Source organism: Anoplopoma fimbria, chromosome 21 (genome assembly GCF_027596085.1).
Source record: "Anoplopoma fimbria isolate UVic2021 breed Golden Eagle Sablefish chromosome 21, Afim_UVic_2022, whole genome shotgun sequence".
NCBI classification, from domain to species: domain Eukaryota; kingdom Metazoa; phylum Chordata; class Actinopteri; order Perciformes; family Anoplopomatidae; genus Anoplopoma; species Anoplopoma fimbria.
Genome location: NC_072469.1, coordinates 21,230,816 through 21,254,192, shown reverse-complemented (window position 1 = coordinate 21,254,192; position 23,377 = coordinate 21,230,816). Strand labels below are relative to the sequence as shown.

Sequence of the window (23,377 nt, the reverse complement as noted above, 5' to 3'; positions counted from 1 at the left end):
CACACACACACACACACACACACACACACACACACACACACACACACACACACACACACACACACACACACACACACACACACACACACCTTCTCCAGGAAACACATTTTGTCAGTGGTCAAAGATTTTTCTTAATTGTTAAAAAAGAATTGATGGTATTTGATGCATATTTAATTCCAGATTGAAGCACTTCAAGACAAAATCAAAAACCTCCGAGAAGTAAGAGGCCACCTGAAGAGGACACGACCAGATGAGTGCGACTGTGGAAAGAAGAGGTTGGTCATTTAAATTTCACCTCAAACATACGTTTCTCTCTTTCATGTTATTTCCACAAAGAATACGAGTTATAAATAACTTGTTTGAGGCCTGATGCAAAACCCCACTGGAGTACTTAGACTCTTTTTCTGTTTATAAAAACCAGCTATTTAAGCAAAGGAGACAGAAACAAGGCAGAGAGAATGAAGAGCAGGAATGATCAACTCCATCCCTTTAAGTGAGTTTCTCTTCCCCTTTAATAATGGGTTTTCCACATTTAGTTTCACCCCTTTTCGTTGTTAATTAACACAGACGTGACTTGCAACCGATCCAGTGTGAAAAGATGTGTTTTATGATGCTGTTTCACTGTACATCGTTTAATATCTGCATGGTCATTGCATGTCAGTTTAAAACATAAAGCTCACCATCATTTAAATGACTTTGTAGATTCCAGATGACCAACCCAGCATGTGCGTCTTTTAGTTGTGTACTGTGATGTGTTGATGATGTTTGTCTAGAAATGTGCATTTAGTATTTAGTCCCTGAATGGAGTTTAAATGACAATGCAAATGCATGGCCAGGGATCTTTTTTTTTTGTGTGTGTATCTGGAACTGATTGACTGCATGGAAAGAGAGAATGACTCAGAATGACTCAACAGAGGGGAAATCAGTCGATCCCTCAAACACAGTGATCAGCTTGCACCAGCAAACATTGGAAACAGATGATGTCGATACAAAGCAGCTGTTTTTTAGTTTTTTCTTGCCGTGCCTGTTCTGTGTTCAGGCAGAGAGGAAGAGGGGACAGTGGCTAGAATGTCATCCCAGAGAAAATTGGACCTAGTAATGGCTTAAACATGAAAATAAACATTCTGTCATAATCTGGCATCGGCCATGCCTTCTGGAAGTCCCCTCCGGATCCTCCACCATTGTGGTTCCTGGCATTAGAGAGGGGCAGGGGATGATGTCATCTCTGCATCAACGCTGTTTTGTAATTCTCTCACGTTACTACCCACAGAGAGCCAGCTCACGAATTAGACGAGAAGGCCCAGTTGTACAACGAGATCAGGAGAAGAAAGAAGGAGAGGAAGGTAAAGAAACGGCAGAGGAAGGGAGACGACTGCAGCCTGCCCGGCCTCACATGCTTCACACATAACAATGACCACTGGCAGACCGCTCCTCTCTGGACATGTATGTATATTGACTTCAAGCTATAAGCTAATTTCAATGATTTATTTGTAAGGTCTCTAAAGAGATTTGTGAGTAGTTGCAGTGGTTACATCTACAATTAATCTTGATTTCTGTCTAGTGGGTGGATTCTGCGCATGCACCAGCTCCAACAACAACACCTACTGGTGCTTGAGAACCATCAATGAGACCCACAACACGCTGTTCTGCGAGTTCTCCACTGGCTTCCTGGAGTACTTTGACCTCAACAGTGACCCCTACCAGGTGGGTGCGCTTGCAGTCATTCAGCTGTGCCTTTTTGTTTGTGACTGTCTTCTTTTACCCTCTTTCTCTAAGTCTTTTCAGTGGCACCTGCATTAAAAAAACTGTTATCTTCTGGAAAAAAATTGCGGGAGTAAGAACATGCAATTTCATCCTGCCCTTCGTTGGAGATGGCTAAACATGCACAACATTAACTTTGTGATTTTTGACCTGTGCAGCTGACCAACGCGGTGTACACAGTGGATCGGGATGTACTGAACTCTCTCCATGCCCACCTGATGGAGATGAGGAGTTGTCAAGGTTACAAGCAGTGTAACCCTCGCCCAAAAGGCCTGGACACAGGTAAAGATGCTTGGTATTTGATTGTTTATTGATCCTTACTTAGCTGTCCAAGCATTTTTGGACATGTGGACTGTTACACTGGGTGTAGTGGTAGTTGTTATGCCAACAATGACTGAAACAGATTTTAAACACAGAAGAATTGGACAAGTTGATGTGTTATTAAATTCAAATCAGTTAAATAAACACTGAATGCTGAAATAGCAATATGAGTGACTGTATGGAAAAAGTGTACATATGTGTGAGTCTAGTCTTCTGCCGTGTTTCCAATCTGTTTCAGTCTCAATGGTGTGTATTTGCACATATCTGCATGCTGCATGTGTTTGTGGATGACCCACTCAGTGATGTTTCTGAAATTTCAGGTGGAGGTCAAAGAATCTTCACAGTCTTGTGTGTGTTTTGTGTACAGTGTTCTCTTCATAAGGCCACACATATGCACACACACTAAAACCCTCTCTTTCTCAGCCCAGGACCTTCCACTCTGCTGGAAGACTGTACTGTACATACTGTACATATACCGAGTTTTGAATTAGAGTATTTTTCAATAAAACGGGGCCATGTCACAGTTGAACGTCCTGGCCCTCCTCCCCGTTGTGACTCACTGAGTGTTAGAGATATTATTTGGAGGGCGCTGTCATCAAGGCATTTGAGGCCGTCTTTTTATTTTGGCCCGTCATGCATCACTGCCAGAATCAGCCGCAATCTATTTTTTTTTAACTACCACCGCATGTATCCAAGCATCTTTACTGAGCAAACATCCCAGCGACGGAGGCGGTTAATAAGCAAAGCAGTGACGACCGAAGCCTGTATGGCAGAGCTGCAGCGTTCGTGTGTGGCATGAACTGAGCTCAGCGCTGTTTATGTCCCGAGGATAAAAAACTTAATGTCTGTAATTACCAGCTGGAGAGTGGAGCACTGGAGCAGCCAAGCTACTCTGAGAAAACTGATTGTGTTGCAGTGCTGGCACGGTGGACTTGTCAAAACGGTGCCAGCACATGTCACATAGCAGCCTAAAATCTCTTACTTGTACTGGCTGCCCCTTTGCTCGGGTGTGATGCCAGCTCCCTGAACCAATGAAATTGCTGTTGTGGTTAAACCAAGTGATGTTTTTGTTGGAGGAACAGATTATTAAAATATAACTTTCCGATGAAATGGATCTAACATTTATTTGCATCTATTTGCGGAGTGGGACTTAACCACCATGATCACCTGACTGGATAACCCTGTGTGTTTTGCCTTGAAGGGGAAACCCCGCCATTGAACTGTACACCTCATAAAACACTCCGTTCTGATCAATCATCATCTCCATCCAGTCCAATCGTATGACCTTTCAAACTTTTCCTCCCAGTTTTTCCTCCATTTCAAATCCAATTCTCTTTTACTCCTCATTCCTCCCTCCTCATTCTGATCATGGGATAATTGCATTTCTCCATAGGGAGCCGCAGCCGTGCATGAAGAAATCTTCAGTGTGAATGAGCTATTTTTATTTCCCTCCCATTAACAATCGATTGCTTTTATTTTTCCGATCAGGAGGTAAAGATGGAGGAAGCTATGAGCCACACAGGTATCCACCAATTTTTGTTTCTCTTCTGTGGCTTTTTCTGTAACACCTGCATGGGCCTGAAATGCCTCATTCCCACTAATCCATCCATCCATGGAGTTGCTGGCGCTTAATCTGTGGCTGCATGCTGGGGACACGCTAACAAATCATGACAGATGATTTTTCTCATTTAAAGCAGCTTCATTTGTTCTCACCTCTTTGCAAACAATCTGTTTTCACTTTTATCGCTTGTGTAAAATCAATCTGACAATCAAACATAATTTCACAGCTTTGCTTGAGAGTGCAACATTTTACCTCCAAAAATATAGACTCAAAATGAAGCCTTTGTAGCTATTCTTACTATAGCATGGCTAAATAAACATTGAGAGGTCCCATAGTGAGGTGCTGAATATGTGCCTCTCCTCGAGACCCAAGCATCAAGTGCACTTGAATGACAATCTATGATTCTCTATCATCCCACCTCATGCATATCATCCTGCATGAAAGCTCAAAGGAGTAGTTAGACATTTTGGCTCATTTGCTTTCTTGCAGAGAGTCAGAAGATCAACACCACTCTCATATCTGTACGCTAAATATGACGCTTTAGTCCATAGTTGGTTATCTTACTGTTAGACCACAGTCTGTCAACATGCTGACCAGGCCCCCCCATGTGGATATACTGTACATTTTTATTTTTATTCTTATTCTTATTTCTTATTTTTGTTCTATCTTTATTTTGTTGTATAGTATGTGTATTTATTGTCTGTGTCTGTGTAGTTGAGCTGCTGCAACACTCGAATTTCCCCCATGGGGATCAATAAAGGAATATAATAATCTTAGCAGATTTGTGAAAGCTAATTAGTCAACATATTACAATTTTTTTTTTAAATAATTAGCAGTTTTATAGGGGAGTGGGCAAGCTTTTTGCCCCTGCTTCCAGTCTTTATGCTAAGCTAAGCTAACTGTCTCTCGGCTGTAGCTTCAAACATGTCCGGACAAGACGGACAATAATGAGAGTGGTGTCAATCTTCTCGTCTGGGCGGCTCTGGAGGTAGAGTGGGCTGTCCACAAACTGGCTGACAGGCCGTCCGATCCCCAGCTTATTGTCGAAGTTTCCTTTGGAAAATGTTCTCCCGACTGCTGTGCCATCAGTGTGTGAATGAGCATTAAATTAAATCCTAATGAGCAATTTGGCATGTTGTAAGACAGCCTCGGCCATTAGTTCTATGAATGAGTGTGTGAATGGGTTAAAAGTTGGCATGTATGGTAAAGCGCTTTAAGTGATCGAAAGACTAAAAAGTCCCCAAAATGTCAGACTATTCCTTTAATATCACCCTCCATGTCATTTCAGCAATATCCATAAAATATACAGTCATCACATTAGTGTTCCAGTGTAGCATGACATTCAGATGCCTCTCATATTCACTCCCGGCCGTTAGCTAGTGGTAGAGTGGACACTTGAGTTGCTGCGACCTCTCTGTCCTCCCACTGACCTCTGACCTCTGTTTCTGACACCTGCTTACCAGGCAACAGCAGCATCGAAAGTGGTCAAAGAGGAGACCGAGCCTCTCCTTCCTGTGAGTCCCTCAGTCTACGTCAAACCGTCTCCATTCTTTAGCTGCAACAGCTACAATTATGCTGATCTTAGAAGGAAGGCCAACCTCAAGTGGCAATGATGCTTGTTTTCCTCAGCTTTTACTTGCAAACATCAAACTGAGCCTTTTTCCTGCAATTTTCTTTTTCTAATATTTTTTTGAATTCCATTATGATTTTGTGTGGGCCTATACCTTTCAGCAGCAAGCTTTTTTTTCTTAATTTTTCCTGAGCATCTTCTTTTGTTGATCACCTTTTTGTGCTCTCTGCTGTTAAATTATTTTATTCCAGGTTGCCTGACTTTGCATTTCAATCCAGTGCAGACCTATTATTAACTATGCCATTGCATTTTTTTGTTTTATTTGCAGCTCAGTATGTTAGTCTATTATGATGGAGCATTTAATGTTTTTCCTTTCAGTATGTCTCTCTAAGGTTGCATGTGTTTGCACTACTCATTGCTTGAGCTTGGTGTGGGTGTTGTGTTTGTCTAATGCTGCTTTGAAGTTTGTATGTGATTTTGTGTGTGTGTGTGTGTGTGTGTGTGTGTGTGTGTGTGTGTGTGTGTGTGTGTGTGTGTGTGTGTGTGTGTGTGTGTGTGTGTGTGTGTGTGTGTGTGTGTGTGTGTGTGTGTGTGTGTGTGTGCGTGTCTGTCTGTTGCTTGGGGCCTCGACCCCTATGGAACTGGCTGCTTTAGTGAGAGCCGGATGCTTGGGCATGACTGCATGGTGTCTGAGTAAACTTGAAAAGAGCTCCCTCTTCTTTCTTCGTCACATTCTCACAGTGTTCTGTTTCCTTCTGTTCGGCAGCACACAGCCAATATGGGACGGAAGACAGGGTTAAGCTACCCAACTTGACAGACGAGGACGTGAACTGGCAGGGACTGGAGGATCTGTATAGCATAAACGAAAGCCTTTATGAATCTAGGCCTGACTACAGCCCCAGCCCGGACAACTGGGTCAACTTCCAGAAGGATATAGATAATATGTTTGCACTGCGACACGTTTTTAACAAATTCAACCGAACCCATGACGACTCCCCCTGGCAGAGCTGGGCTCCGGGGCCGGGGGTGGAGGCTTTGAGGAGGGCAGCGGGGACGAGCTGGCCTCAGCCGGCGCCGTCTGGCCGGGCCTGGCCGCAGAGGCTCGCCACACCACCCCCGCCCCCGGCAACACGCCGTCTGCACCGCCCACACTGGAAAGGAAACCGGAATCTGTTGTCAACGACCTCCCCGAGAGGCTTTTGAACAGACCTGGGGTGTCTGTGATGTCAGAATCACCTGAGATGTCATCACCACCGGGTCCAGGAAGAGACGGGGCTATCTTCCAGAGTGACATGTGGGCACAGCAGCTGGAGGAGCTAGAAGGAGAGATGTTTAGCGGGAACGGAATGACAGAGCTGGAGACTCGACACGACGACCTGCTGAGTTCTCGCAACAGCCTGCAGGCCCAGCTGGAGCCCGGCCTGGGCCACGGAGAGGCCACCAGCCCTCAGGGGTTTGGCCTGGACCTCGAAGAAGAGGAGGACATTTTCCAGGCCCAAGGCTACCTCCCTTTCTCCCCACAGACGCTGAGGCCCAAGGTGCAGGCCAGCACCACCCGGAGCCCCCCCACCACACAGACTAGTGTCGGGTTGGTAGTACAGGTGCTGCCTCGGTCAACGCTGCCCCTCACCTCGGACTACGAGGGCAGCGGCTCTCTGCCTCAAACCTCCAATCAGACCCTCTGAGGCAGACTCAGGCGCTGGCCAATGAGCTGCTGGTCGCCATAGAGACAGTTATTGGGAGATGAACTTGCCAAGAGTAATGGCAAGTGACGCCACCTCAGTCAGTCAGAGTTGTATAATGAGTATTAAAGTTATTGTTTATTTTTTTACAGGTGCCTACAATTATTAGTAAACAGTGTTATGTTTTGTTTTCAAATATATATTTAGAGAAGAAAAAGGCCTTAATGCAGCTAAACTTAAGTGTTGGGATTAAAAATGATTAATTTCACACGGATAACACCATTGATGTTTTTTAATATGTTTTTATGAAAAACAAGTGTGAGTGGTGAAACCATTTCAACATCTGAATGAATAGCTAGCATTAGTAAGCTTTAGGTTGCCCCAGTTTTTTAAGAAATCATAAACCTGCCAGTCACAGGACGATTCATCAGAACAGCACCGACTAAATAAAAAGGTTAAAATGCACTTTTGAACTTTTCCAAGTGACGACCCCGTTTGTGGATATGGAATCTTTGTCCATCTGTAAAATAGGATTTTATGAAAAGATTATTTCTACTAACAACTTTTTAAAAACTAAGACGAGAACTGGTTTATCACTTCTGAAAAAGTTATAGAATCAAAATGGATGCACATCTGTTTCTCAAACAACTCTTTAAAATGATATATTTTAGAATTTGCAGAATGAGAATATTTTTTTCATTTGTTTTACCTCCTTGCCATACAGCAATAATGATATCAGAGAGTTTAGACAATCATGGGACCGTAAACAGTAATTACATTTATTACTAATAACCGATTAGTTACACCAGCTTTGACTATGCAGAGTTGCACGCTCATCACTATTCACAGCATTTTATTTAAAGTAAAATGTTCCTTACAAATCACAAGCAAATACTTACACAATCACTGGGGTGTTAGAACATGTTTCTTGTGAAACTTTTTTTAATGGGAATGTCACCAATTCCTCATGTGGTGTATGTGGAGCTTCTTATAAGCCTAAGTATAGTGTTTCACACGGCCACGTCATTCTGAATGTTACCGTGTTGTCCCTGTAAGACTGGTTTAATGACAGCGTACTCTGCTCCAGCTTCATCTCCGGCAGTATAGTCAGTAACCTACTCTGCAGACATTGTATAAAGTATTCAATTGTTTAACTTTCTGCCTGTAGTTCATCTCTGATGTTGGACAAGAGCAACTGAGATGAACCTTCTGGGTAGAATAAGGTTCTGCAGAAACCTGATGCTGTCCTTTTCTTTCTTGACAGTGTGTGTGTACAAATGTTAGAACAACTCTGGTTTCAGGAAAGCCATGAAGCTGTTAAGAAATAAACCCTTTCAACCTTCCCACGTCATGTTTCGGCGCAAGTTTTTTTTCGCACCACATATACACAATACTCTGCAATAATTCATTCAGCCAAGTCAATTTTTATCCGTTTTTTAATGACAAATATCAAGTATTCAAGGCGTTTGTAAACCAAGAGTTCACAAACATCAATTAGACCTCTGCTCATGAGGAACAAAAGTGATAAGACTTTGACTTTCAGAATACAGCTTCTGTTCTTTCCAGGAAATTCACTTTCGGTTTAAATACTGTTAAAAGGAAAATGCGTTAAAGCACATTTACAAAGTCATCTGTGTCAGTAGTAGTCCAGGCATTTGAACAGCAGGACACTGAATACCAAGTAGTAGGTTTACAGTACAGTAGTGTGTAATAATGATCTGTGTGCCGTTGCTGGATGGTTCTCTACCCTTCCCTGTATATAACTGTTCTAGCAGCAGAGTCACTACATAAAACCTTAAAAGAGTTCTGTAAGTATAAGAGGAGAATTTCAATCTTATTTCAAACATTTTTACTCAAACATGTTAATTTTGTATTTAATCAGAACAGCATTTCATAAGCGGCACTTCATTGTAAGATGACTGAGTAAGGATCACATTCGGCTTTCTAGTCACACACAAGCAGGAGACCTGATCAATGCAGATCTAGAGGAACGGTAGAGAATCATGACCGATGGAGGGGGATGCCCTCTTAGTGTAGCATGACTTAATCATTTCAATTAGCTCCATTGTGTTGTCCTCTAGCCAGAAAACAAAATTCATTGCAATAACCCAACTCCCTCCCCACATGACGGCCTCAGCCCTTTCCATGTGAGTAATACTGTTCAGGCACAGCGAGACAAATCCACTGTTTTCGAAGCTTTAAGTCTAATTTTTTTCATTTTAACTACAATGTCATGGGTTAGTTCATAAATATGCTTCTAACTATGTGTGAGCTCTATAATACGCTTCATTTGATTTGTCAATATTTACACAATGATCACATATGAATATGTCTTTTGAGGTACTAAGTCACGATAATACAAAAATGTAGTTACTGCCATTACCACTTGATAATCTTTAACCTGGCAGAATATCACAAATCTTGGCCAAAAATGTTAACTTTTAAAATGTATTCACTGCATCAGAATCTCAATTCCTTTGCAATAGTGTAATAACCAAAAATGTAATCGAACTGATCAGAATAAATTATACAATAACTTTATTAGACTTAAATCCCCCCCCTCAGAAAAAAATACTATATAAAATGTGCCTTTTTAAACACAAAAAAAATGCCATATTTCCACCTCTTCCATTTCTATGCAAACACTTCCTGTCCTATTCAAAGGGAGGTGAATCTTTAAGACACTTAAGAAAATAACATGAGCCCAAATTAAAAGAAAAGTTGATAATTGGACTAAAACATGGCATAGGTTAAACCGAATGTTGGAGAGTTGACCACCAAATAACAGACTGGATTTAGTCACATAACCTGCACAGGGTATATGATTGTGAAGCTGGTGTGCTTAATTTCCGTGCAGTGACTAAGTTTAATAGTTAACCTTTTAACCAAGAATTTCATAGCACAGTAGGACAAACGGCAACATTCACTGGCTTTCACGCAATCACCTCTTTGTCCACTAGAGGGCCCCAAACACCCAGGAACTAAATCAACATCCAATTACTCCTGCTGATAAAAGGGGATCATTGTTTTACATGCTTGCTGCACTACTTTCTTAAAAGCCTAGACTATTAGATAACTACTATGTACATCTGATGACCATTAAAATGGAGAAGCCATTACAATACTAGAGCCAAAATGATGCATCCTTTCATTTGTTGATGGTTGCTGCAATAGATAAGATACAAATAATATCACTTTGAAGAAGTTGTGTTTGCAAGTGGGTCAAATTAGTTGAGGTTTTGCCACTTTCTTTAAAATCTCCATCGCATTTCCAATTTCAAGTACAATCACATCTATTGGACACAGTAGCTTTAGCACATGGTCAGAGATGAGTTACCTTTTCTTATTCCCTTCTCCTTTTTGCCTAATTATTAAACATTATGATAGTAAAGTAGTGTGGTGTGTAAGGAAATATAGAAGTCATTAAAGACTGTACCATTGGTGCTGGTCGGCTTTAAGCTACATAGTTAAACTTGCCAAGGCGAGGAGCTTCGTCCCACGGACACGACTGTTCCACAAACACAGAAGCTGAGGGCAACAAAGCAGAATATTGTTGCTCAACTGAGAGGACAGCGACTGGCTTTTCGATAGCTAACATTTACCCTGGGAGCTAGCTTTGTGTACTGGACTGGCCCAGACAGCCTGAGAGGCACTGTTACAAAAAAGAAAAGATCTTATGATCCAAACAACACCAGAAAAGAGAAAAGGCAGAAAAGGCGGAAAATACAAGAAAGGTTGCTGATGTCTTCACAGCTCAGACTGGAAGGGAAAATGTAATTATGAATGAGCCGACAATAACATGTAGTAATTGAGTGGGGAAGGAGAGAGAGGTACAGACGTAATACGGGGGAGCTGTACAGTACTGGAGAGGGAGGAGCTGTACATAGGATCTTGCATAGTACAGGTTTGTCAGTTGTGCTTTAGAGGCTGTGTTGATGATGACTCATCTGTACAGAGATTTTAATGCCCTGCCCTTTTAACAGTAGCACCATGTGACGCCTTTACATCATCCCAACCTTTAAGCGGAGGTCTGACCTTCTGTCTGGATGCTGTGCGTGGCTGCGGCTGATGAAATGCTCAGGATCAAAGAACATTTGTCAGTCTCCTGTATAAGCTACAATGAGCAGCCCTTTAAATATGGTGGCCGCACCTGTGTCTCTGCCTGTTTGTCCTACAGCAGCTGTGGAGCCCTGCCTGGCGTCTGATTGGTGTAAAAGCAGACACTGTGTGATGAAGAAACACAAAAAGAAAGGCACGTGTCACAATTGACCACCGGACGGACGCTCGGAGACCTCTCAGATATGGGCTGTGCCTCTGTGGTGATGTGGCAACACGATGGGCGGGGTTATTGCTTTGAGGGCATTGCCGGGGCAGCTGAGGCTGCTGTGGCCGCGGTGGAGCAGCAGGGCGGCAGGCGGGTCCGGCCGAGGTGGGATGAACACGGGGCAGGAGCGGGTGCGAGCGTGGCTTTTGTGACCTCCAGCGTGGCAGATGAGCTCGCTGACCGTGCCCAGAGGAGGCAGGTGCTGGCGCCAGCGATCTGCCCGATCCTCCTTATGCTTGATCGAGTACCAGGTGAGAAAGATGAAGATGAAGCCAACAAACTTGAGACTGGCCGCCAGACCAAAGTAGACGAAGCGGAACGAGGTGACGTCGTACTCCCAGCAGGAGCCGTGCACTCCGCAGTCCTGCTGCCACAGCATGCAGGTGGTGTCGATCACAGCACCAAAGTAGATGGGTGTGGGGATGTAGGCTGTGGGAGAAGAGAGTTGTGATGGAAAACTTAATATCAGGTAAACGAAACAGTTGCTGTGTTTCAATTTCAAACTACATACTAATTCTTAGACGGTATTGACAATACAACTTTTGTCTTAAACTATTTTTCTCCCATTTCTCACAATTTAAAGTGGTTGAAGCGCAATTGGAATGAAGTGATGTCATGTATTTCTATGAACCAATCAGAGTTTAGCATCAATTAATGCTTGTGTGCTAATGTTGCCAACACTGTCAATCAGATCTGATGAAACCACACCCACACAGTCCTGATGAAGAATTAGTTGAGTTTTAAGATTACATTTGTCTGAACTTTAACTTTTTTCATTACTAATTTAGTTATGAAATATATATTTTATAGAGAGATTCTTTGGATGTGAACCCCTTTTTCAGGGTAGATATGCATAGTCTCATTTTTTTGTGTCAATTTTGTATGTAGTAAATATATGTACAATTAGTATGTAATGGAATTTGGATACAGCACTACAGAAGATTGACTGTATTGTAAAACCATCATTCTACCACTTGGTGCCACTATTTCATGCAGATGTCAGTGCCATAAAAATGTCATTGTATAGTAAGTAATTGATACCATAATACGTAAAAAACAAAGTCATAAAAGATCATAGCAAAGTAATATAGCATTCAATAAAAAGTTCATAGTATAGTATGTCACAAAAATGAATAGCATAATGTGTCAAATAAAGTCATAAAGAAGTCATAGTATAGCATGTCAAAAATAGTTAAAGAGAATAGTAGAACTAAACAAAAAGTCGTAGTAAAGCATGTTGAACAAAGTCATAGTATAGTATGTTGAAAAAAAGTTGTAGTACAGCATGTCGAAAAAAGCCAACAAAAAGTCAAAGTACGCCGAAAAAAGTCTATGTATAGTATGTCAAAATAGTAAGTCGAAAAAAGTCAACAAAAAGTCATAGTATAGTAAAATGAAAAAAGTCAGTATAGTATGTTTAAAAAGAGTTCTAGTATAGTATGACAAAAAAGTCAAAGAAAAAGTCACAGTTTAATATGTCGAAAAGATTCACAAAAAGTCATAGTAAAATACGTCGAAAAAAGTGAAAAAAGACAGTATATATGTAAAAATAAATAAAAATACAAACCCCCATGTGGACATCTTTCAGTGGTTCAAGATAATTGATATGACAGCTTTATGTTCACACAGCCATACCAAGCAGATTTGAGGCATGTAAGGGCAGCCTTTACTAACCCTGAGGGCTTTTATACAGCTAGCAACACAAAGGTTCACAGAGGCCGTCTACACTGCTACATTCCTGCTCTCAGTGAGATTGTGGGCTATTCACAAGTAAAAGCGAGCAAATTAGACAGTGAGCACATTTTGAACTACTCAAGTAGTCATTTACTGTCCAATTATTGACACATGTATTACAAATGTCTTTTTCACTAAAAAAAAACATTTTTCCTTTCCGAAATCCTTTTACCCTTAAACATCTTCTCTTTATGACCAAATTTGATACAATTTACAAGGGTTTATAGTTCCTTAACCCAACACAAGGTCACAAAACATAGAGTGTGCGGTCCTAAAATGTATCATTCACCATCGCGCAAATATTCAGGAACTTACCAAGAGTTCGGAGCAAGACAAACTGCATCCCAAGAGCAAAAGGCCTCTCCTGTTCATCAACAGACCTGAGAAGGGAGGAACAGCATGCAAATGTTACAGATTCACTGCATTACAACAAAGAAAAAACTATCCATCTGTTATTCAGGTAAAACAGAGAGACAGAAAATGAGACTTCAAGCAAAGTGGATATAAACTGAGACTACCAACCAGCTGATCACCAGCTGTACCAGTAATCAGACCTTTCTATCCTGCAGAAATAGAACTCTGTGATGATGACTGGCAGAACCAGTCACTTACCTGAGTGTGACGATGATGGCAGAGGGCTGGGCACAAGCGGTGATGAGAGTGACGATGAAGAGGAAGATAAGGAAAGGGATGAGGGTGTTGCAGGTGCGGTCGCACTTCCCCGACACGGCATAGCCGTTTTCATTCAGGTAGGTTTTAACGATGACCAGTTGGAGCTGGTTGACCTGGCCACCGGAGGATGGAGTGATGACCTGTCTGCTCTGAACACAGCCGCAGTCGGTGTAGTTCCTTATCTGTAGTGAGAAACAATACAAGTTTATCCCTCTACCCACACAGGTGCTCTCTTTGTAAAATGACTAAAATCTTACGCTAATTCCATTAAAAGACTACTGAAATTTTAGCTACATTGAAAAATCAAATGTATATTTTGACACACACACACCACACGCGCAGACTGGGTGGCACCAGGGACGCGGTGCAATCTAGACATTCCTTTTCCTCATGCTGTTATGACTTCCTGTCTGACATTGTTGTGGAGTCTGACACTTCCTGAACTTTCAGAGCTATGGGTGAAGAATGTACAGAGAACAGGTCTTTGTGTATTTATTATGATTAGTGTGTCCATTCTCTGAAATCATTTTCAATACTCCTTTTTTTTTAAATCTACTTGATGTATAAATGGCTACATAGAATTTTTTTTTTTGAAACAAGAAAACAATGAAGCTGTGTGTGTGTGTGTGTATGTGTGTGTGTGTGTGTGTGTGTGTGTGTGTGTGTGTGTGTGTGTGTGTGTGTGTGTGTGTGTGTGTGTGTGTGTGTGTGTGTGTGTGTGTGTGTGTGTGTGTGTAATTTACCCCAGTGCTATCATTGCCTACGGTGTTGCATCCAGCCAGACAGGGGTTGAAATAGGTAATGCCATCAGAGCCGCAGACCGGAGCGTACTCGTGGATCCTGCAGCCACAGTTCACGTTGCAACTGCCCGTCAGGTTCCTGTGGGTCATCGTAAGGGTCGGACTGCACAAAGGGACACAGAAAACATTTGATAAGAACAACAGGGACCCTTTATTCACACTAACTAGATCATTTCAGGGATACATGCTTTTTTTTTATTTTTTTATTCTTTTGTCTTTGTAACGTTTTTACTATTATTTCAAAAACTATTAGATAATGTTTAATGCAAAGACAAGGTTTCTTTTCTTTTTTTTTTATTCACACTTTGGAGATACAGTTATGGTGTCAGTATGGCCCTTGGCCATTCAACTATATGTAGTAGCATCTGTTATTATATTTCCCCCAAAAAACAAGGCTTCCTGGTGCAAACAGGATGATACTTCTTTATCCCCCTCTCCTTTCCTGCATGGCATCCCTCTATAAACGTTTGTTTCAGCAGTAAAAAAAAGACCTAAATAGCCATTGGCTGTGGAGTGACAACGGCAGTGCCTCGAGAGGCCGTGTGGGAACGGTAGCTGGACTTTGGCTCCGTCTAAACCGGGAGCAGTGAAGCGAGTCCTGGGTTTTCTCTGGAAAGCTTCGATCTGAGCCCTGCGGAACAGCCGGGGACGGGCCCTAACAACACAGTGGCCTGGGAGTGATGCTGTAGCATGCACACACATACACAAAACCAACCCTGACAATACATAGCTCTCTGAAAGTTTGTATTTTGATTATGTGTTTAAGATACCAAACAGAAAAACATGTACATATTTTTTGCTACTTCTTGAAATCAGTGGACCATCATTTTTTTTTTACATGTCCATAAAGTAATACTCATCCTTTTATATTGGTTGTAACAGGGGAAGTAGATTTGAGCCCATCCTGACATAACAGTGTTACATTCCACACAGAGAGAGAGAGAGAGAGAGAGAGAGAGAGAGAGAGAGAGAGAGAGAGAGTGTGTGTCTTCGTGTGTGTTGGCATGCACGTAAAAAAAAAAAAAAAAGAAAAAGGCATTAGCCCTGCTGTAGTCCCAGGCTCACTGCACTGATTGCACATGTTCTTTTTTCCCCAGATTAAACCCTCCATTAACTCTCCAGATGTTGTGTCACCCGAACAGAGTGCCGAGAGGGCGAGTGGCTTAATGTGGTTTAGTGCTGCAGACACTGAACAGGGAGAATGGAGGTTTATCAAAATACTTTGTAACAGAGGACACAGGTGTGTCCAGCTGATTCTGATCATTGGACAGCTGACTGACTACACAGCAGCTTGTCATTAAGCATACAGGCCAAACTCATAATCATGAAACGCTTTTGCAGATATTCAAGAGTATGACATAACTTAATCTCTTGGCTGCTGAAAAGTTGAGGACCTTTGGAGTTTGTCTTGTCCTTTTTTGTAAAATAGTCTCCAGCCTGTCAGCGGGGGAGAAAATGTCTAGACTAGTGTGCGAGTCCAGACAAGTGACACAAAGGGAGGGCTTGGACTAAACATTCCTCATGTGGGTGCCACCAGTGACGAGTGACCAGTGCTGTTCATAATGAGGAGCCCCTGCTGGCTCACACGTCTTGTTGACCCCTCTATAAACACCGGCTTAAACAAAGACTACAGTTGTTAATGGGTCAGCTATGGGGCTTTAAAGGGCGCACCAACTATTTGGCAAATAATCACTATGATTAACTTAGTAATGTGAAGAGTAAATTCACAGAGGTTTAGCAGTTTCTCCTTCTTTGTGTTCAGGGTTTTGTGGACTTCTGAGATGATGCAGTTGGCTGAACTCTGAAGCCTACAAAGGCAACTAGGTCCATTATCAAAGTATTTTGTATATATCTAAGACTAAAATGTTTGCACAACAAAACCTTTCATTTTTAATTGATTTATAAATATACATTTTTGGCAGAAGACGGTATGATAAATTAAGATTTTTATACAGTAGATATGCGTTATGTTTGTATGTCTTTTGCATCATCGAAAGTCCCTGCATAGTGTCCCTGTACGAGTGTGTTCATAATCTTGTGTGCCAACAGTCCAGTCCGTATTTCTGTCCGCAGGGGCTGACACATCGGATGACTGTTTTGTCAACTGTGCAGCCCGGCTGCTGATGTGGTGTCGAGCAGCGGCCTCAGAAATAGAGGTGCTAGAGTGATTCAACCGCGCCACATAAACAGATGCCAGTGTTGCTAATTAATCATTTGTATGCCAACACATGAGGATGTGAGCGCTGACGGCATCCCAGCTCCACACCTTTCTCCAGTATGCGTATAGTTCTATTGAAAGATGTAACTTAAAAAAAATGTATACCTGGCTTCTTACCACATACATAAAATGCTTCATATTGTATATAGTCAGGTAAAAATTTGCTTACACAGCAAGTACATTTGTCCTTACCCGGTGGTGTACGGTATGTTGATGCCTCCTAAATTGATGCTCTCGCAGCCCACTATGAAGAGTGTGGAAAAGCAGAGCAGAGACACCCCGCTGCAGATCATGGCCAGCTTTGCCGACTCTCTGGCGCCGAGCTTCAGCTTCTTGATGATGTAGCCCCCCAGCACGATGCCCACCCCGGCACTGGGTACGATGATCAAACCTGTGAGAGAGATCAGGGAAAGGAAGAGAGGGTGAGATGGAGGGGGAAAGTGTTGCGGCGTAAAACGGCACAGAAATAGAGCAGCCAATTTGTGCCGAGAAAAACAATTGTGAACACTGACTTACTTGCTGTAATGCCTGACTGACTGAGTGCAATAAGCATCGGTTCTGCAGTATTTCAAATAAGGAACACTAACATGAATAGTGTGAACACGTCACGCTTTTATATGAAAGATTGTATGGTGTCTTGTTGGAAATGGGAGATGAAAAAAAAAAAACATAAATCCCAATGTGACTTCCCATGTTAATCCAAGAATAAATAACTTCAAAGAAAAAAGAAAGTGATCAGAAGAGGATTTGCCTTATCAATGTGACCAGGCCAAACTGTTGGCTACCAGTGAGGCAGCACAGAACACGTGCTCTCAGGCCACTAGAGCAGGTCTAATTGACAGCGTGAAGAAAAGGCAAAGCTGGCTGCTGGCAAGATGGACCGGGTGGAAAGTGTCACATTGTGCAGGATTAAAGGCCCAGGGAGGTTGCACAGGGCAGCCCTCGAGCCCGGCCGCAGGCACTCGCCAACGGTTAACGAGCAAGATGGGGTCAGTCAGCGGGGTGGAGGGTCTTCAAAGGCAGAGCATCAGCAGAGAAGAGATCCGTAGAAATGTCATGTGTGTTTAGCAGATAGAAAATGGGATTCTTTGAGCACACTGCCATCAGACAGCTGTGGCATAACATTATCCTGTTACGTGCATGTTTATGTACTAAAACCTTGTGCTTTCTGCAGGATTAAACATATACACAGCCAAACTAGATATCATATCACAGTGACATAAGGCGCACACACACACAATCTTGTAGGATTAAATGCTACACAAACGCTTTACACATATCTTATCTGGATTAACAGTCATTTGATAAATGTGTACATGTTGGTGCTACTCTACTATAGAGATTCTTCATCACAGAAGTTGTGAATCTCTGACAAACCTTTGCTTTGCTTCTTGTACAGCAGAGACAGTAGAAAAAGTGTCAGAGAAACAGTCAGAGAGCAGCAAGAGCATGATGGGGGAAAATGCGTCGGAGTGAGGCGTGTGCTATATGTTACAGGGCTTTTTCTGTAGCAACATCTAATGAGCATGTAGCAGTGGCAGCTCTGTAACCAGTCATGATACTGACTCTTCGGGGCGGTAATTTGTGAAATTTCCATTTATCTTGTTTTGACATCTTTGGATTCTACATTGCAGTCTTTATGGTTCACTTCCTAGAGATTGCTTTGAATTCAATAAGAAAAAGCTTTTATGTGTTTCTCTTTATACAGCCTTCTTTGGACTTGTCAGCCACTGTTGCTTATGCTGTTTATTCTAGATACCCAACTATTCCTCTTTCTATTTCTAGCAAAGCACTGTTAGTGCTGCCGGAAACTTTACAGTAAAATACAGTAAAACACTTTAATGAACTGAGCTAAACAATATTAGATCTATTGGCAATTAGGGCTGGGCTCTGTTAGCCGGTTTCATTTGAGATGTAGAGTAGAGTTGGTTTTACTTACATTAATAATGATTTGGACATTTTTAAACATACTGTAGCTATGATGGAGCGTCTTTTTACCTTTGAAGTTGAAATGGTGAATTTATTACCATACTGTTGCTTATTTACGCAACCAGCGTATATGGAGCAACACTAGCCAACATTTGGGACATTTGTTGACATGCTATACTTTGACTCTTTTCATTATTTGGAAATATTATACTTTGTTTCTGGCAACTAATGAAAGCAAGTCCAATATTTCCATTTGATACATTTTTTACTTTTTGTTAACTTCTGTTGCACTCTCCTTCTCAAAAATAGGTTGGTAAGAATGGAGAGTCTGAACCAAAACAGTCTTTAACCAAACCAATGAGCTGAAAGTCTCTATAAAACTTCAGAGAGGAACTACAGAGGAACTACAGAGGAACTACAGAGGAACTACAGAGTTGCGCGATAATTGTCAGTTTGATCTCTAAAGTGATGTTATCACGCTAACATGGCGCCATCGTTTTTAAATGCTCTCTCTCTAATTATATACATATAATATCTACCATCTCATCATAGTTTTCTATGAACAAACAAACACAAAGAAGCAATGGAAATAACATTGCACATAATTCAAGCTAGGTTAAGTTGATGTTATTTGGTTATTTATTGCATTTGAAGCGGGATGTTTTACATCCAATCGAGGTAATGTTCAAAAATAAATACGACAATGAACAGGCAATGAAATGATATCCTCGTAGTTGTCTGAGACAGAATGAAAATGCAGTCAATTCTGAGATGAGACTGGTCTTGAGACCACTATTTGAAGATCTTGGTCTTCAAATAGTGCTGTCTGGTATTCACTGCTGTCTGGTATTCCGAACATTCTTAAAAAACAATCCCTAACAATCATCAGGGAAATGTAATCATCGGCCTGTCCATCTGTCTGCCTGAGGAAGCACTGTGCTCCCATCAACAGGAGTGCCCTCTCCTCCTCCTCAACAACCATCACATCCCAGCAGCTTGGCATCGTTTAGGTAGCCATGGCAACTGCACCGCCCGCTTGCCCTTACCCCTTGTATCCTGGCAACAGGCAAATGAGATGAGGCAATGGCATTGTGTTTGTGTGTGTATGTGCATCTAGAGGTGACCATATGTTTGTTAGAAAACGTAGACAGACACACACTTTTTTTCTTTCACAGGATTAATTGAATTGTCAATCAGTCCTGATAATACTGACACCAAATTTGTTGTATTTTAGTACCACTGGCTGAGGCATGACTGAAGGATTCAATAGATGCTATATATTGGTGCACAGTTACAGGCAGTGCAGAGGGTAGTGAGTATGTGTGCTTGTGGCCACAGTATGGTGAATGTATATCCTGCAGTCAACAGAGACTTGTGTGTTACAGTCAGGGGATGTAATGGAAGCTCATCACTGAATGCAATTCAGCAATGACTCATAGCTCTGCCCTCTAACTTGTGAATCATTGTGTGCACGTGAAGAGGTGACAAGAAATGTGAGCTTAAACTGGTACCGACTACGAACTGATATATATACACAAAGTGATGATGTATGATGATCTTGTTCAGGATCAGGACGCATTGATTGATCAGAATAAATCCAAAAAAAGCAACATAAAACGTAAAACACATTAATTTTGACTGCAGTGAAAACCGTGTTTCCTAAAGACACAATAGTTTTCTAAAATCATTTGAGTATATTTATTGTATAATATTTTACATGCAGGTTAACACACAAAGTCCTATGATAATAGTGGATTTGCTTTTGTGTTACCTTTGGACAAAACTCAATAAAGAAAGGATCTATTACTTTTTAAGATGCTGAAGACTAGGACAATAAATAAAAATAAATAAACTATTTGCAGAGGTCCTGTTGGCCCTGTTTTTCATTTAATTCAGCTCAAATCGTTCTTCATTAGGCAGCTATATAATACCATCATGTTCTATTGGATAATTCTAATGGAAGTTATGTTTTTTACTTTATTGTTCAGAACATATTGTACAGAATCCCTAATTATAGGCACATCCTTCATGGTGGCCCAAAGGAGGCAGTGACTGCAATGACACACAAGACAACTTAAATATATGCCCAACTCTGTTGTGCAACTGTGAAGGAGTCAATAGAAAAGAAAAAAACTGAATTAATTAACAAAGACAGACCTGCTTTACATAGAAAAAAGACCTACCGGTGTATATGCTGGCGTTGGAGGCGGGGATGCCAAACTGTGACTCAATAAACTTGGGGATGAAGGTGATGAAGGCAGTAACGATGGCACACTCTGCCGTGTAGGACAAGCTGACGAACAGGAAGGTCTTGTTGCTGAGGATCCTCAGGGCTGCCTTGGGGAGTTCTACGGAGGGATACAAGACAAGACAGAGCACTTAAATTCTTCAGTTCTGCAATTAACACACAACCAGTGTCTTGGTTACACTCTCGCCCACACCAACTGAGCTGTAAATAAGAAAAGACGGCCTGCATCTGTAACCCGAACAAAGCTTGTGTCATAATAACCTTGTGTGATAATGAGTCAATTTAACACCGTCTTTAAACGTCTCTGAAACAAACACAGAAATAAACCAACCATGTCTCATTACATCTGGTATCAAGAATCCTTGCTTCACGCAAGACTGCACGAACAAACGACAAGACATAAACGCACAGATGCTCGCTGTAGCCTGGAACCCTTTGAAACTTGAAAAAAAGTCATAAAGCTACCAGCAGGATTTGATGTATAAGGAAAGTATGTGGATCATGTGCATTTCTGGCGAGAGCATAAAACAGACCATGCTCTGCTAACCCGCCCTGAATGCCTTCATCCTTGGTTCATCATAACAAGGGCAAACATGCCCTTTATGACTGCCTGAGGCCAGTGTCCATACGATTTGGTTGATATGATGCAGAACACCCTCTCATCCTGACACTCAAAAGTCATGTGGTCCAACTGCAAGTACATTGCAGTTACCAGGCAGAACAGGCTTTAGCGTTCTTAATGGATCTATTGATCCAGAAAGACAAACATCTTTCATCGTTACTTCCTGCAATGCAGAATAAACAAACAGTATCTAAAGGGGATTCAGTTACTCACAGCTAGGCAGATGCTTGCTGTCAGGGCAACTCAAACACGGGTCTCCCAGTTGACTCACTATCTCCCTAATCACGACACCACCGTGCTGCCCATTTAGAACCATCAAATCACGTTCCTCTCAATTTCAAGTCCATTCACAACATCCTGTTCAATTTAGAAACATGTCACAACTTTGAGAGGGAGAGAGAATTTGATCTGGAAAAAAGATTCACAGATTCAGTTCACAACAGATTTTTTCGCAACAAGACAAATTAATGAGATTTTCTCTTTGCTTTTTTTCTGCAGTTGTTATTTAAAAAAAGGCCAGGAGAGGTCCCTTCATCATGGTTATGATTATCAGTTACTTCAAAAAGTTTTTCACTTATGTGCAAGCAAAGTTTCTCAATTCAAATGAATTTTAACTTGGGTGGCTGAACGTTTTGTTTGGACAGCTCCTCTGACTGAGCACAAAATTGATGGAACCAATCTGGTCATGTGTGTGTCTTTTAAGCCAAGAGATGAGGGAAAATATTATGACTTTACAGTCATACAGCTGGATTATTATTATTATTTTAGTAAGTAGTTTATTATGAGGCTGACCAGACTAAATGGGTGACACGTTGCATTGATTTGGGGATAGCGGTCTCAACACTAATTCAACTAATCTTGTTGTAGGTGGGGCAATGTTGGCCTCTGTCGATGGTACCTAAAATCAAAAAGGTATGATTAGAATAGTGACGCTGATTAGTTTATTCCTGTGGAGCTGTGCTGTAATCTTCTCTGGAGGGGGACAGATGGCGAGGTCCTGTTGCTGTCGACAGCAGCTGCTCTCTCAATCAGACAGACCAATGGCTCGCAATGGTCGCCACATTCGCTGCTTTCTTGTGGGAATTTATTTGAGGACTTGGTCAAACTGTCTCATCCATCAGCTTTAGCTGCACATTTCTCTTTGCGAGGAGACAGGTTATACTAGCATATTATTTGTGATATCTGTATATGCTGTGTAGGTAATACAAGTAATGTTTTAACCTATATAATATACCTGTATAACAAAATGTGCAAAATGTTTCCAAAAATAACAATTTCTTCATATATTTATATAAAGATTTGATGCAGGCCCATTTCATCCAAATTTGGATGGAACATAAATCATGGATTAGACAAACTATACATTTATATAAAAGTCTTACAAAATGTTACAGAAAATGTATTGCCAGTTATCTTAATAATCAATCTGGATTCTTAAATTTGAGGAATTGCTGGTTTTCTCATTTATATCTTTGTAAGCTGAATAGCTTTGGCTTTTGGACTGTTAATCAATCAAAATAAGACATTTGAGGACGTCACCTTGGCTTGGACGATCAATCAATTAATTGCTTTTGTCACAAACATTGAAAATTAAATAGCTGGTGTTGATCAAAACCTTATTTTAAAGTATTTGTTATTAAATATCACTTTGGGTTACGGTATCTATATTTTAAATGCTGTCGGGTATCTGCCATTGAAATGTATTTGTGATAAAACATATGTGACTCATCTATTCTAGCAAAAAGAAAGAAATGTTAAGCATTGCTTGCAAACAGCTGTTGCCCAAGGTCAGGAACATTCCATAATCAAAGTGCCTCCCTGACGTGCATTACTGAAATTATTCAGTGTTGGCATTTTTCCGTGTTTGCTGATAATCTGAAAAGGGGAAATAAAATCCTTGGTGAAAAACAGCTACTTCAGTGCGGCATATCTTTC

General features: G+C 41.4%; 2 protein-coding genes across 2 annotated transcripts in view; one reads left to right on the top strand and one right to left on the bottom strand.

Moving 5' to 3' along the window:
• The window catches only part of sulf1 (sulfatase 1), a 36,087-nt gene extending 27,852 nt beyond the window's left edge, over positions 1 to 8,235 (top strand). The window contains 7 exon segments of the mRNA XM_054622562.1: positions 181 to 275; positions 422 to 493; positions 1,271 to 1,443; positions 1,562 to 1,704; positions 1,920 to 2,043; positions 5,980 to 6,207; positions 6,210 to 8,235. Of these exon segments, the coding sequence (XP_054478537.1) occupies positions 181 to 275; positions 422 to 493; positions 1,271 to 1,443; positions 1,562 to 1,704; positions 1,920 to 2,043; positions 5,980 to 6,207; positions 6,210 to 6,898 (1,524 nt within the window). The 3' untranslated portion in view covers positions 6,899 to 8,235.
• A 1,218-nt stretch (positions 8,236 to 9,453) lies between these two features.
• Positions 9,454 to 23,377, bottom strand: part of LOC129110999 (solute carrier organic anion transporter family member 5A1) — a 35,093-nt gene continuing 21,169 nt past the window's right edge. The window contains exons 5-10 of the mRNA XM_054623286.1: positions 20,756 to 20,920; positions 16,836 to 17,034; positions 14,369 to 14,528; positions 13,566 to 13,807; positions 13,269 to 13,333; positions 9,454 to 11,648 (exon numbers count right to left, since the gene is read on the bottom strand). Of these exons, the coding sequence (XP_054479261.1) occupies positions 11,191 to 11,648; positions 13,269 to 13,333; positions 13,566 to 13,807; positions 14,369 to 14,528; positions 16,836 to 17,034; positions 20,756 to 20,920 (1,289 nt within the window). The 3' untranslated portion in view covers positions 9,454 to 11,190. The remainder of the gene's footprint in view (positions 11,649 to 13,268; positions 13,334 to 13,565; positions 13,808 to 14,368; positions 14,529 to 16,835; positions 17,035 to 20,755; positions 20,921 to 23,377) is intronic.